This window comes from Astatotilapia calliptera, chromosome 23, assembly GCF_964374335.1.
Source record: "Astatotilapia calliptera chromosome 23, fAstCal68.1, whole genome shotgun sequence".
NCBI classification, from domain to species: Eukaryota; Metazoa; Chordata; class Actinopteri; order Cichliformes; family Cichlidae; genus Astatotilapia; species Astatotilapia calliptera.
In genome coordinates, this window is record NC_137443.1 from 10,394,217 (window position 1) to 10,408,237 (window position 14,021).

Consider the following 14,021-nt stretch of genomic DNA (forward strand, 5'->3'; position numbering starts at 1 on the left):
TGCATTCTGGAAACACTGTCCATAGTGTAGCTCAACCCATTTAGAGTTATTATGTTTAATTATTTTATTTTAAAATATATAATTTTTAAGACCATTGTTGGTTTTAATCTAGTTTAAACCAAACCACTCCACTGGATTTAGCTACATTTTGGACAGTGTTTCCAGAATGGAGTAGCTAGCGAGCTGATTGGAGCCAATCACAATTTTTGCATCCAAGTCTTTCATTGATTGTTAATGTTAATGTTTGGTTTATTTCAGTTTTTTATTTGTTCCTGTGCTTTCTGTGTAACTGTATGAAGCCTAGTAGACAGGATGTAATTTTTTATATAATGTGTAATTTCCATTGCAAATATTAAACAAACTCTGGAGTTGTGATGTCATCAAGTACAGTGCCATTCCAATTGTAGAATGATTGCGTTATGTTCTTGGGAAGTACGGACTCCTGTGTGAACTTATAGCAAGAATGCAAGTACAGACTTGCGTTCTTGAGTACTGAGAAATGGCCAATATAAAAACTTTAGACAGCAACACACTCTGAAAATGTTACAGATGCTGCCCCTTGGTGGTCAAAGTTTCAGTCAGTGTCTGCAGAGGGTCACTGCGAAAAGCACCTTTAAGGAAGCAAACAAGCAAGCAAGCAATCAGAAAGCAGGTTTTTGCTTCTTTTTAATCTTATCCAGCACTTTCTTTTATTATTATTGTGCATATATTATTCATTTTCAATCTTCCTGGTTTTTACAAATTGACGGGTAAATGAATGGGGCTGTGTTTTTGTGTGAGTGGGAGTGGAGGGTCCTACTCCTTCTTTGCATATTTGATTATATCATTCTGTTCATTATTATTCTACACAGCTTATAGTAGTAGGTAGTCACTCCTTGGCTATCTGAGAAATCTGGAGCTGTTTCCTTGAACTTTCTGCTTTTGTGTGAATGATGCTGAAACTGAACTTCTATAATTCCTCCTGATGCACAGGGTTCCCAGCATTTCTACTCCAGCAGGCTGCAGGCAGAACAGGAGCTACAAAGACATCGGCTAACCTCATGCTACTAGATTACCACAATAAACTGGAGTAATATGACACCACAAGATCTAATGAGCATGGGACTTCCTCCCATGTGGATGAAAGTGAAGTGGACACATTAAACAATGTCAGCTCATTCCTGGAATTAAAATCTATCCCCATAGCGATGTTTTAGAAAAAAACAATCAAGGCCTACAATAAGACAGAGAAAACCCAACAATGATATGAGCCCTGATGAGCAAGCGCTTTGGCCACAGTGGATCAGAACCTGATCAGAACTTGATCCAGTGAGCCATTGATGGGCTTTGATCAGTGGTCATGACAATTTGTATATTAATGATCAATTAATGAGAGAAGCTTCAGCAGGGAGAGGAGAATTACCTATAATTACAGTGGCCTGTGGCTTAACTTGCAGGCTAATCTGTCGCGAGCGTGTGTGTGTGTCTGTGTGTGTGTGGTTTTTGGTTGCGCACAGTTAGACCTCAGCACATAAACATGGCGGCCTCAAAGCAGCAGCTTTGAACTACATGATTTTCATGTCAGCGGTAATTATTTACATCACAATAATATGTTTGTGGAAGCTGCTTTCTGGTGTGAAGGAAGCAGCCTCAGGGGCGTGGCCTGGTGTCACTGCTGCTGCCTTTGCAGTACTCTGTAAAAATAAGAGTTTTTAGTTTTCACCTGGGTGGGTGCTGCCCACCTCTGTTTAGGTGTAGATGTGGAGCTAGAAACATTTTCTTAGGGTGGCAAAATCACAGTCATTTCTTTACACATATGCAGGTGTTACATCCTGTAATATGCATTATATATGGTTAAAATACAGTAAGTGCAAACATGTTTCTTATGAACATAGTCTGTAAATTTCTTACTTTCTGTAGCCCAGATAATTAAACATTTCAGTTACATAAAAGATGTGAATTTTGATTTTTATATACTGTATAGCCTGGATAATAAGTTTAAAATCCAGAAGGCTACACAACATAACGTGGTTTGGTTAGAAATACAAGTCTAAGTGAAGTTTCACACTCTTTTGTTACAAATAATCAAATTGTTATATGCTCAAATTTACAAAAAATGTCAGAAATCTGCACCGTGACAAAAAACATCAAATCAGAGTAGAAACAATGTAATTAATAAATTAAATAATTTAATACATAAATCATGAATTAAATGGCCATTCATTCCATCTAAAACATTTAATAAATTGTGTAATATGTATTTCCAATTGTAATTAATAAATAACATATTTAATGATTTATTTAATTAATTAAATATTTCATTTTAGAGCTTCTGGCCTTCCACACTCTTCATGTGCGTGTTTCGCAAACATAAATCAGAGTTAGACTGGTTCTGAGCTCCTTTTTCCTACTTGTCCTTAAACGTCTTGTGAGCGTGCCCCTTGTGAGCGTGGTTTCGTCACTATGCTCACGTCTGTGATTGGCTGACACAGCGACCCTCGGGGTTTCGATTGGTTGCGAAACGAAGCCGTGAAACGGGAAGCTGAAAAATACCGAGCCAAGCGAAGAGTTCCAGCCTGAGCTTCGGCCGCATTAACCGCGTTCTCCGAGCACACAAACCCGCTCCCGCTTGCCCCGTCGTTTCGAGGCCACCATGGGCTGCTTCTTCTCCAAGAAATCCAAGAGAAAGTCGCCGGAAAAAGAGGAACGGGCGCCGACCACAACCTCCGCCGAAACTGCGTCGACGGGCAACGCGGTTCCCCTTGGCAACAACAGCGAGGAGGCTCCGAAGCAGTACAGCTGGGACAAGCGAGAGAAGGTAAGCAGCACCGGGACACACCCACAGCCAGGCTTTAGCGCAGGTAGATCACACCTGGCAAAAGACGCCGGAAATAGCCCTCTCAGGTCACCGACATTTCTGTTCCTGTCGTTGTTCACAGCCAAAACAGCCAGATGTGAATGTGTGAATTTAAACGAAACTTTATGTGTTACAAAAAAATTAAAGACAGCAGCTCGAAGCTGAAAGCAGAATAATAAGCCCAACAATTAAAAACGCAGAAGAAAAAAAGTTACACTTGAACTCAGTTTGCATGCATCTAATTAAAAAAAGCCACATGATTTAAATAAATTCATCAAAAAATAACAATAAACTCTGTGTATGCTAAATAAAATGCCATACCATGTCCTTATGAAAGGGAAAATAACTCAGCTGAGCAAAATAAAGAATAAGAAGTGTAATGTGCACAGGTCCAGCTGGAGCTCCACAGCTAAAAATGGAAAAAACACAGTGAGATCAGCAAGTCATGAAACCAAGTCCACAAACAAAAAGCTTCAATATATAAAAACGGCTCCATTATGTATACGTATTCGTTTAGGGAAAACCAGAAAATACAAGAGATGAATAAATACATCAGAATGTTGTTGGAAAAGCTCATTATAAAGTTCCAGTTGCCTACGTAAAGCTCCAGGTCATATGTTAATCAACAATAATCTTTGCTCTCATTGGTAGTCTCCCTTTCTCTCCTCAAAATAGAGAAAAGTTTAATGTGTCCATCCTCGTAGTGTCTGTGGCATTCAGTTGCCAAGTCACTTCCTGTTTGGATAGAAGTGGTGACACACACAAAAAATCGGAATAATCGGAACAAATAACACTGCATAAAAAAGTGTGGGCCTAGCACCGAACATCGTCACATGATCATCCCGGTGATGTCACATATCTGTCAGTCTCAGTGATGATAATAGTGAAGTTATCTGCACTGACGGTGCTTTCGTGGGCTCCTGTTCTGGAAACATGTTTCCTGCTGTTCGCCAGCCAAAGATTCAGCTTCACGTGTTCGCTGTGAGCCGAGCAGCGAGCTAAGACAGCATGGCTCAGGCACCCCCACCCCTCCCTCCTGCAGCCGGTGTTATCTGATTATCAGATTTACTACCAAACGGCATGTGGTTCACGTGCACCCCTCTCACACATTAAAGCTGCGGTGTTACCCCACAGGAGGTCACACCTTTAAAAGTGACAACCAAAATATCCACCAACCATAAACCAGCTTCAGTTTGCTGCAGGCTCAGAGGGATGTGGTGTCAGAGTCACACATCTCAGATATCTGAACATGTGACAGGGTCGAGTTTTGGGACCGATATTAGCTAAAAACACATATTTGTGTAGATATATCAAACAAGCATGCTTTAGAAGCTGATGAACCAGCGTCGTGTCTCAACATCACGCACAGTTGAGCAAGGAGCCAGTTTTAGGTTGTGCGTGCTGCTCTTTGTTAGCAGCAGTGATGGGAATAACGACGTTACTAACGGCGTTACTTTTTTCAGTAACGAGTAATTAACTAATTACTATTTCTATTGTTACAACGCTGTTACCGTTACTAACAAGAAAATGCGGTGCGGTCGCGTTACTTTTTTTCAACAAACAGACGGTTAAAGCTGTCTTCAGCTTACCGCACCTTATATCAGTTGCACGGAAGTAGCTGACTACGTAAGTAATCTGGGCACTGCTGCTTTGAGCAATGACATTTGGTTGTTTAGGAAGAGGGGGAAGTTTTAGGAGCGACAGCGAGAGAGAGAGAAAAAGAGAGCGAGTTTTGAGATGTGAGAGATTTGTGACGTTTAGCGTGTTTGGAGTGTGTAGTTAATGTGTTGTCTTGTGTAGTTGGTGTGTAGTGTTGTGGATAGTTTTGCGTTGTGTGTCAGAACAATGAGGCGACTGCTGAATGAAAACAGGAAGAATGATACACCTCCTGCTTTCAGAGCTGCGGGTATCAGGATGTGATGTTCTCCTTTATAGTGGACAGAAATAATTTTTTGGAGTGGTACAGATAATTTGTGCGGCATCTTATTGAATGCAGAACACCTGATTGTTATGTAAATAGTTTGAAATGGTTATTTTAAAAAGGGTAAAAGGTAAATGGCTGCAAGTAACTTTGTTGTTTGCAAAACTTGTGCATATGATTTTAAAATTGACAATTTATATTTTCATTTAAAGTTATGAAATATGATTCATTAAACATGTTTGTGGTTGTTACAGTAAAAAAATAGAAATTTTTCTACTCGGATTTTATGTTTTATGTCTGATTTTAGATCAACTGTGTTAATACAGTTTGTCAAAATGAAAACATAACTGTAAATTCAGACACATGAGGTTGTGCTGAAAAGAATGATACCAAACAAGGCAAAGTAAATAGTTTTTAAAGGTGAAATGTAGAGGGAAAATCAAAAGTAGTTAAAAATGGCCAATTATACCCTGGAATTTTGTAACTCAGTTACTAACTCAGTTACTTTTTTGATGAAGTAACTAGTAACTATAATTAATTACTTTTTCAAAGTAACTTGCCCAACACTGGTTAGCAGCAGCAGCCTGCTGCAGAAACACATCATCGTTCTTTAGTTGAATATGACACAAATGTCAAAGATGACACAACGTGAAATAAAGTAGTACTTCTGGTCCAGCTGATTCCCACACATCTGTTATCAGCGTGTTTTTAACTCTCAGACTTTGCTTTCGGATCTTTAATGGTCACAGAAGGGTTAAAAATGGTGTCTCTGTGCATCCGTAAGAGTGTGAACAGTGTTTGAATCCTCTGTTCTCTCTGCACAGGTGGACCCGAAGGACTACATGCTGACCGGCCTCAAAGACGTGACGGTGGGCCGTCTGCCCGGCAAACTGAATGGTCAGCAGTTCGTCATCCAGGAGTGCGAGAACTGCAACATCTATGTGTTCGATCACTCGGCGACCATCACCATCGACGACTGCGTGAACTGCCGCATCGTTCTGGGGCCCGTCAAAGGCAGCGTGTTTTTCAGGGACTGCAAAGACATCAAGTGTGTGGTGGCATGTCAGCAGTTCCGCACACGAGACTGTAAAAAGATGGAGGTGTTCCTGTGCTGTGCCACCCAGCCCATCATCGAGTCGTCCACGGGGATGAAGTTCGGCTGCTTCCAGTACTACTACCCCGAGCTCGCTTTCCACTTCAAGGACGCAGGGCTGAGCATCTTCAACAACAACTGGAGCAACATCCACGACTTCACGCCCGTGTCCGGGGAGACCAACTGGAGCCTGATGCCAGAGGATTCACCCGTTCTGGATTTCGTTCCGGCACCAGACCCTGAGTCCGATTTCAAGTCAGTGCGAGTCTCCGCCGACCCCGCGCGAAGCATCGTGCCACTGACAAAAGGTGGGAGGTACAAGGACAGCGAGGAGTCCTGCCTCTTTGTCTTCTTCGCTGGAGAGTACACTACTGCAAACGCCCGCAAGCTCATTGACGAAGTGAGTCCATCGCCAGCTCTGAATTGCAAAAAAGTGAAGTTTACTTGTTAATGATGCGATCCTTTAAATCTCTCAAACACAGGTGTGTCATACAGACAGCTCAGTACACTCTTTACTTCTGTTGGCGGCTTTATTTGATTTTAGATTATACAGTATTTAATAATGTACAACAGAATGTATACAATAGAGTAGCTTAGCATGAGTCACAGTTCAGTTCAGTGAACAGCTCATTTACAGCTCATTTCTCCGCTCTCTGTGACGTCACACAGATCCAAGAGCAGAAAGCTGAGATGAATGGAGTGTTCTGAGCTTTTGGGCATCGAGGATTGCTATTCATACACACTGAGCTGATTATTAGAACCTCTAGCTGTGGACTCTCGCCATCGGCACCTGTCCTCAGGTAGATAAAATGAGTTGCCGAAGGCCGTAAAGCTGAGCAAACAAAGGCATGTACGATGAACCCGCTCGGTCACGCTCCTGACACAGACTTGCTTCCTCGTCTCAGAAATGTTTTTACCGCTCTGAATTCTTTCAGTTCCGGCTCTTGAGGTTGACAACAAGGTGATGACTCAGTCCTCCATCCTCTGCTCGCTATGTTGAAACTTGTGTGACTCCAGCACTCAGGCATGCGGGACATGCTCTGAATCTGAGCATGCTCACTGACGGTTCTTTAAAGTGTCACTGCGAACTTTAACCTCTTTAACCTCTCTCCGATGTGGTCAGGCGACCGCTAAAGGCTTTGTGCTGATCCAGACGAAAGAAGTGTCGATGCGGCCGGAAGACGTGAAGCGAGTGTTTCAGAGGGACGCCGATGACCTCACGGAGTGGATCACCAAAGGTAAACTCGCTCCTTCCTCACTGATCAGCTGATCAGGAGCTCTTTCGTACTGACCAGAGGGTGTGTGTCAGTCAGTGTGTGATATTTGTAATCACACTCTCATTCATTTATTACATATTTGGGTGACAGCAGGTAAAACACCTGAACAGATACAGCCATTTACGTCATGTTGTAATGTAACACTCCTGGTCATAAACTGTATGTAAAAGATTGACATGACTTCAGTGATGTCACCTGGTGGTTTTGGACTGCACATTTTAGCATCTAAAGGTTACTGTTGTTTCTACAACTGAGAGGGTGGAGCTAATGCTTGTCCACAGACTGTACAAGTATATCAGTCTGACATAGATACCTGCTAATCAGTAACATCCAATCGAAATTCTGTCATTTCACTTAGCAAAGTTGGAGTTCAGCCTTGTTGGACGCTCTGTCACTACTGTGACCTCACAGCAGCCATGTTATTGGTCACGTGATGGCAAATAAAAATGCTCCAAAAGGCTCCAAAAGCACAATCACAGTCCACAGGTCCAGTTCAGGTGAAGCTAGCAGACAGCTGTCAGTCAAAGAGGCTATGCATCTAACAATGCAGACAGGCGACTTATAAAAACAATTTTTATGAAGGGGGGAGTTATGTTTGTATCAGGCTGACTCACAGGTGGAGATGGGGCGGTGGTGCTGTCGGTGTCCTAAAGGTTTGACTGTCGTGTTTTCCCCGAAGGCCCCGTCATTGCCCTTGAGATGAACGGGGACGGAGTTGTTGAAGCATGCAAGAACATTGCCAGTGAGGTGTTCAGCGGGACGAAGGTGAGCGCAGCGCGGTCCCGGCCCGATCCTTATGGCTTCACTCTGCATTTTCGAAGATGTCACATTTACTGATATTTTTTTGTCTTGCAGCTTTTTGTCTCCGACAACAAAAACACGTCGTCTCAAGACGTCGACAACTTCTTCAATTTCGCCGACATGCAGATGGGCTTGTAGGTGATGTGATGTCACGGTGACTCCGCCCTCCACGCCGTCCAGCTCAGACTAAACTGATGGTCCTTCTGTCCTTAAAGAGTAGAGGAGGTGAAGGAGCGCGTGATGAGCTTGGGTCAGGAACCCCGCTGCACCTTCATTGCTCATAGCTGTGAATATTTATATCGCTCCGAATGTACTCGGTGATGTTGCTTCATTGTGAATGTAGCTCTGTGCTGAACCTGTAACCTGACTGTAGTTCAACCTGCTGCACGAGGGATGCTCGCGCTGCCCGAGAGAGCCAAGCCCTCTTTGTGTGTCTGACCAGGATCTGGGTGTGTTTGAGTCTGTGTTAGAGAGAGGGAGGGGAGTGTGAGCGAGAGGGAGGGGAGTGTGAGCGAGAGGGAGGGGAGTGTGAGCGAGAGGGACTGTGTGAGTGATTCACATGACAGACTCATGTGTGTATCTGATGTATTGATGATTGTTAGGCCAAAGCTGGACTGATTAAGTGATCGCTGTGTGAACAGTAGCTGTGTTTCTGATGTAGGCACTTCTGTGTGATCGTTTTTTAAAGAACAACATTTGTAATATTTGTTTTATACTCTGCTGATGTTTTTATATAGGAACATGAAGGGTTTCAATCCCGATGTTTAGTAAAAGATTCATTATGTGTGGCGTCTTTTGTACTCCGAGAATAAAACAACTTTGTTTCAGGCCGAGCTGACAGACTGGGTGATCCTGATGTGGTCAATGATCGTCTCAAGCCATCAGCACACACTCTGTGGAGTCAACTTTACACAAACACAGCATCTCAGAGTGAATAAGGGAAGCTCTCTTCTTCCTCTTTCTCAGATCACCAACATGTGTAAATGACGAGCTTTAAAGGTCACAAAAAGCTAAAGTGTGTCGGGTTGTTTGTGATCAGGTCCCGTTAGGCGATCACAGGAAGGTCAGAAATGAGTGGGAGGTTATGATCATGCTTCTGTCCTCATTAACTCAGTGTCCAGCGTTCTGGCTTAGTGTGGTGCGTTACTACTCCCTGACTGTGATGTAGGGACATCACCTGTGTTTGCACACTTGTTATACCTGTGCTGCAAGGCTGTAGTCTGTAAAGTAATGTTGTTATAAAAATCAGATTACAAGCTGAAAGATCTTGTTTTCAACCCTTCTTTTCAGTGTAAGTCCGCTTCTGCTGATGGAGGTCAGGGCTTAGAGCATGTTCTCTTTTTGTGTGTGTGTGAGTGTCAATCTAAAGAAGTCAGAGGTCAGTGTTTATACCACGCCTTGCTTTAATGACCATCTTCTTTTCCTGGACTTTATCAGTTCTGATGTGCTTCAGGGAGATTTCTTCTGATGTCTGAAACTTTCTGCACATTCAAAACACACTCACTGGTCACTTTATTAGGTACAAGTAGTACCAGGTTGGACAGTCTGCTAGGAACATGCTTCACATGTTCCACCGCAACGAGGCGTTTCCTCCCAGAGCGCTGCTGCTCGCTCAATACTTTCTCTGTAAACTCCAACCACTTGGTGGAAAATCCTAGAAACACGGTCGCTGAGGTCACCTTTCTTCATTGTTCTGATGCTCACTTTAAACTTCGGCAGCTCTTCTTCATCAGGTCTATATGCATAAATGCACCGAGCTGATAAGATACATGTGTTAAAGGGAAGATAAATAGGTGTAGCTAATGAAGTGGCCAGTGAGAATACTTACACACGGTGTCTGTATTTTATGAATCAGGTCTGTCTCCACTGTGTTACTGAGGGTTGACCAATATCTCCAGATTAACTGTAAAACCCAGGAAACCCTGACTGATGTGTCTGAGAGCAGAGGTTCAGTGAAGCTGGAGCGAGCGGAGGTGGTGAAGCTATGGAGCCCCCTAAAGGAGGGACAAGAAAGCATTTGAGAGGACAGGTATTATTGTGTTTTGTTGGCAGCAGTTATAGTTTTGTATTTTCTGCCTAGTTTTATTTTTATTTAGTTTTTTAATTCCAGTTTAGTTTCCATAGCTGGTTTCATGTTTCAGTTTAGCTTTTATCGTCTTTTTTTTTCCACTTTTAATTTTAGTCTCTGTGACTGTTACTGTATGGAGGGTGTGTGTCAGAGCCAGTCTCAGCACAGATGTAACAATTAAGATTTTTTGACTGCAGTCACTCCAGAGTGCGTCACTCTGTGTGCATCTGAGCTTCATCAAGCAAACTAGCAATACTACCGCCAGGCGGCTGGTGGAAAAGCTGATGCTTGTTTCTGTGGACACTGCAACCTGCGAATAGGTTCTCAGCTTCCTGACAAAGTGACAGCAGACAGTGAAGGTGAGCAACCACACATCAGAAACCATTTCAATGAGCACAGGCTCACCTCAGGGCTGTGTCCTCAGCCCGCTGCTGTTTAGTCTGCTCGCACAGATCCAGCACCACCCAGATAGCAAGGAAACATTGAAACACTGTTGAGTCAATATCAGGCTGTGTCATTGAATCAACATTGAAGTGTGACGTTGACCTAACGTCACTCTTGCACCCGTTTTTAATGTTGAAACAACGTCAGGTTTTGATGTTGAATCAATGTTGAAACCTGACATTGATTCAACGTTGTATTTTCTAATACTGTTGACATTGAAACAATGTCAGATTCTGATATTGAAACACTGTTGAGCTATGATGTTGATTTTCCACCTCTTTCGCACAGTTGCTTTTTATTAAAACAACAGTTAAATCATGACTGGAAATCTACCTCTCTTTATAGGTATTTTAACCAATACTAAACTACTGCATGTTTCCATCAATACTTAAACCACCTAAACACATAATTGTACTTATTCCTCAAATTGGACACCCTTTATAAAAAACAAAAGTCTCACGATGTATCATGTCAATATTATTATCCTAAAATAAGAAAGCATTGCATGTGATGTAACAGAGAAAAAAAAATAAACAAAAAAAGGTCAATAGGCATATGTTTCGTTTGCTAAATACTTTATTAAAACACAGTTTTCTATTTACATTTATGTTTAACATAAATTTGTAATTTTTTACTTCGGGATGGGGATGCATGATGTGCGTCCTGCACCACCCAAACGATCTGGGGCGTACCGGAGCCATTTCTGCACTGCTTGTGCAAAGACAAACTCGGACATAGAGTTTGCCCCTAACTGCTGCGTCAGACCATCTAGGACAAAAATACACACACACACACACACACACACACACAAACAAAAAAAGTGAATTAGAGCACATGAATAAGCTCATGTTATAGCACATGATAAATACTTTTTTGCCCCACTGTAACTGTCTTCAGCGGGGAGAAAGTATGTAAACTCCTAGGCTGATAAACATGAAAGTCACCAGGCGTAAATCTACAAACTGCTGCATTTGATTCCCAAAGAGCTATGAGCGGAAAAAGTGATAAGTCTTAGCATAGTGTGCCGTGTATCCTTTAAAACAAAATAAACATGGGGTCCTTGGGCTGTACAAACTACAACCCGAGGACTAAACAAGCCAAAGACCAAAGACTCCATCTCCAGATTAACCGGACATGAAAGTCTTGTTATTAAGAAAGACAAAGTAATATAGCAAAAAAACGGTAAAACTTACCAAATATGCATTTGCAGAGCGCTGTATCTTTAAATGCCCTTTTTTGCTTTGTCTGGTCCTTGGTTTTTTTCCCTGCCCAGTTTAGTAACGAGGCCAGCTCGTTTGTAATGGCATAAGCCATTACACGGCGGACTCGCACCTCCAGTGTGGTCCCTCCAATCAAGGCAAGGCGTCTCACCTATAGACACATTTCAATAGATGGAATTAGCGTGTCTCATGTCTTAAATGTGTATGCAAGTGCTTGTGTGTTTAATCAACAGGCCGTTGTTATGTATTTAAATCACAGCTATTACACTTTATAGTTACAAAGTGTACATAAACTTTATATACTAACCATTGCCTTATTTGCCTCTATTGATTGAAGAGCTGCCTCTGCATTGTTTAGCTCCTCCATGTTGTGCAAGGGCAAATCCAGAGGCAGTACCCCAGCATCTACCGAATCATTGCAGCCGGTATTGCGGATGGCTCTGACCTCATCACGCAGTTCGTTCACAGCTCTCGTCAGGTCTGACAGCATAGTTAATATCTTTTGTGAGGTCGCATCTGTTTAAAAAAAAAAAACAATTCTAGAAAGATTAATGGCTTAAGCAGTGAGAGGCAAAAAATTAATATATCCATAAGTGACGGTGTAACATTCTGCATTCAAGTACAAGTTGTTCTAACTCACATATATTTGATATTTGTATATGTAGCTTGCCATCATCAGTGCGTGAATTATGTGTGAATGGCTTTGGCATGTTCCTAGCAGCGTTTTCCTTCATTTCTGCCTTTACGTGTGGACGGGATTATTTTTTAAAACGAAAACGGAAAATCTCAGTTTTCAAAAATACCCGTGTACGTGTGGACGTAGCCTCAGTTTTCAGTTAATGAAAACACAGTTTACGTGTGGACAAAAGGTGCAAACGCAAGGTAGGTGAGCGTGCAACGTAAAGTTAGGTGAGCGTGCAACGTAAAGTTAGGTGAGCGTGCAACGTAAAGTTAGGTGAGCGTGCAACGTAAAGTTAGGTGAGCGTGCAACGTAAAGTCTGAATTGAGTGCGAATCGAAGCGGGTGCTCACCAATCATTAAAAGTAACAAAGTCATTGAACACATTTATACAGTTACCTTTACGTTTATCAATCATATATCACAGATTTACAATTTTTTTGTAGTACTATGCTAAAAAGCAACTACAGAGTGAAAGTCTGGGTCAAGCGCCGAGGCGACGGCAAGAACAAAGGAACCCTCGAAGCGTTAACGCTAGTTTTGTAAGGGAATATAACAGAAAAGTATGAAACGAAAATGTTTTCTTTGTTGATAGACTTTGTTCGCAGTGCAATTTACTTGTTGCCGGATTGTAATAGACACGATTTCGGGCTCCCACATTTTGTCCGAAACTGTACATTAACCAGTTTTTTTTTTTACTGTTATTCAAATGCGACCGTGGAAATAACGAATAGAAGAAAATTCATTCATTCTTACCTTATACTAATCGTGGTGCAGGCCAGTGCAGTGCATGAACTGATGCCTTCTCCGGTCAATTCCGCTGAGAGTAAATCGAATGTCCCGCTCTACTGTACAAGACAATGGTTACCTGGAGGGATGTACCACTGAGAGGGGTGCTATGGAATAGTCCAAGTGGTGGCAGCTTCAATTTCCCGCTCAACCATAAATCATTGGTTTTTCAACGTGATTGTTGTCACCTTGTCAACTATAAATAGATCAACAATCAACGATGACAGAACAACAGTGAATCAATGTTATTTCAATGTCAGTGTCAGGTTTCATCAGTATTTCAATGTTGTTTCAACATTGGTTTTGTGTTAACATTTCAATCCTGACGATTCTGATGGTTCAGATGGAAAATCAACATCTGTTCAATGTCTCCTTGCTATCTGGGCAACCACACTGCAAAGTTTGGAGATGACACCACAGTGGTTGTTCTCATTATTACAAGGTTTGGCTAAGATCACCACGCAGACCTCACCATAAATGGTGCTGCTGTGGAGTGTCAGCAGTGTTCCTTGGTGTGCACTTAGCTGATGAGCCGTTCTTCTCCGCTAACACCATAGCAGTCATCAAAAAGCACAAAAGCCACCCCCTCGGAAGATTCAGGAAAGTAGGGCTCCCAACACTTCGCCTCACAGCCTTCTATAGAGGTGTAACAGAAAACATCCTGATGCTAAGCTTCACATCCTGGTTTAGCAGCTGGACGTCCCGTGAGAAGCGACAACCCAACAAGATCGTAGGACTGCCAGTAGGATAGTAGATGCTGGATGAGTTCTTTGCACTGTGAGACTGATAAATGGACTGTGCCCCCTACCCACTCACACTGTAAGACCCACAAACCAGGGGCGGATCAAGAGAAATTTTCTTTGGCTGGCATGGAAATCAAATGGGGTGGCAAAA

The 14,021-nt window shown here is 42.4% G+C and overlaps 1 protein-coding gene and 1 long non-coding RNA gene across 2 annotated transcripts; one reads left to right on the forward strand and one right to left on the reverse strand.

The window, feature by feature from the left end:
• Nucleotides 1-2,487: 2,487 nt before the first annotated feature.
• Nucleotides 2,488-8,761, forward strand: rp2 (RP2 activator of ARL3 GTPase). The gene is made up of 5 exons (XM_026160032.2): nt 2,488-2,797; nt 5,582-6,250; nt 6,974-7,088; nt 7,807-7,892; nt 7,983-8,761. Exons 1-5 carry the CDS (start codon nt 2,633-2,635, stop codon nt 8,064-8,066), a joined length of 1,119 nt encoding a protein of 372 aa, XP_026015817.1. The 5' UTR covers nt 2,488-2,632; the 3' UTR covers nt 8,067-8,761.
• Nucleotides 8,762-10,998: 2,237 nt separating this feature from the next.
• On the reverse strand, nt 10,999-13,255 carry LOC145424564 (uncharacterized). The gene is made up of 4 exons (XR_013905643.1): nt 13,095-13,255; nt 11,968-12,176; nt 11,634-11,811; nt 10,999-11,208 (listed from the first exon to the last, which is right to left on the reverse strand). It is a non-coding gene; the product is annotated as an uncharacterized LOC145424564 (long non-coding RNA).
• Between the last annotated feature and the right edge of the window lie 766 nt (nt 13,256-14,021).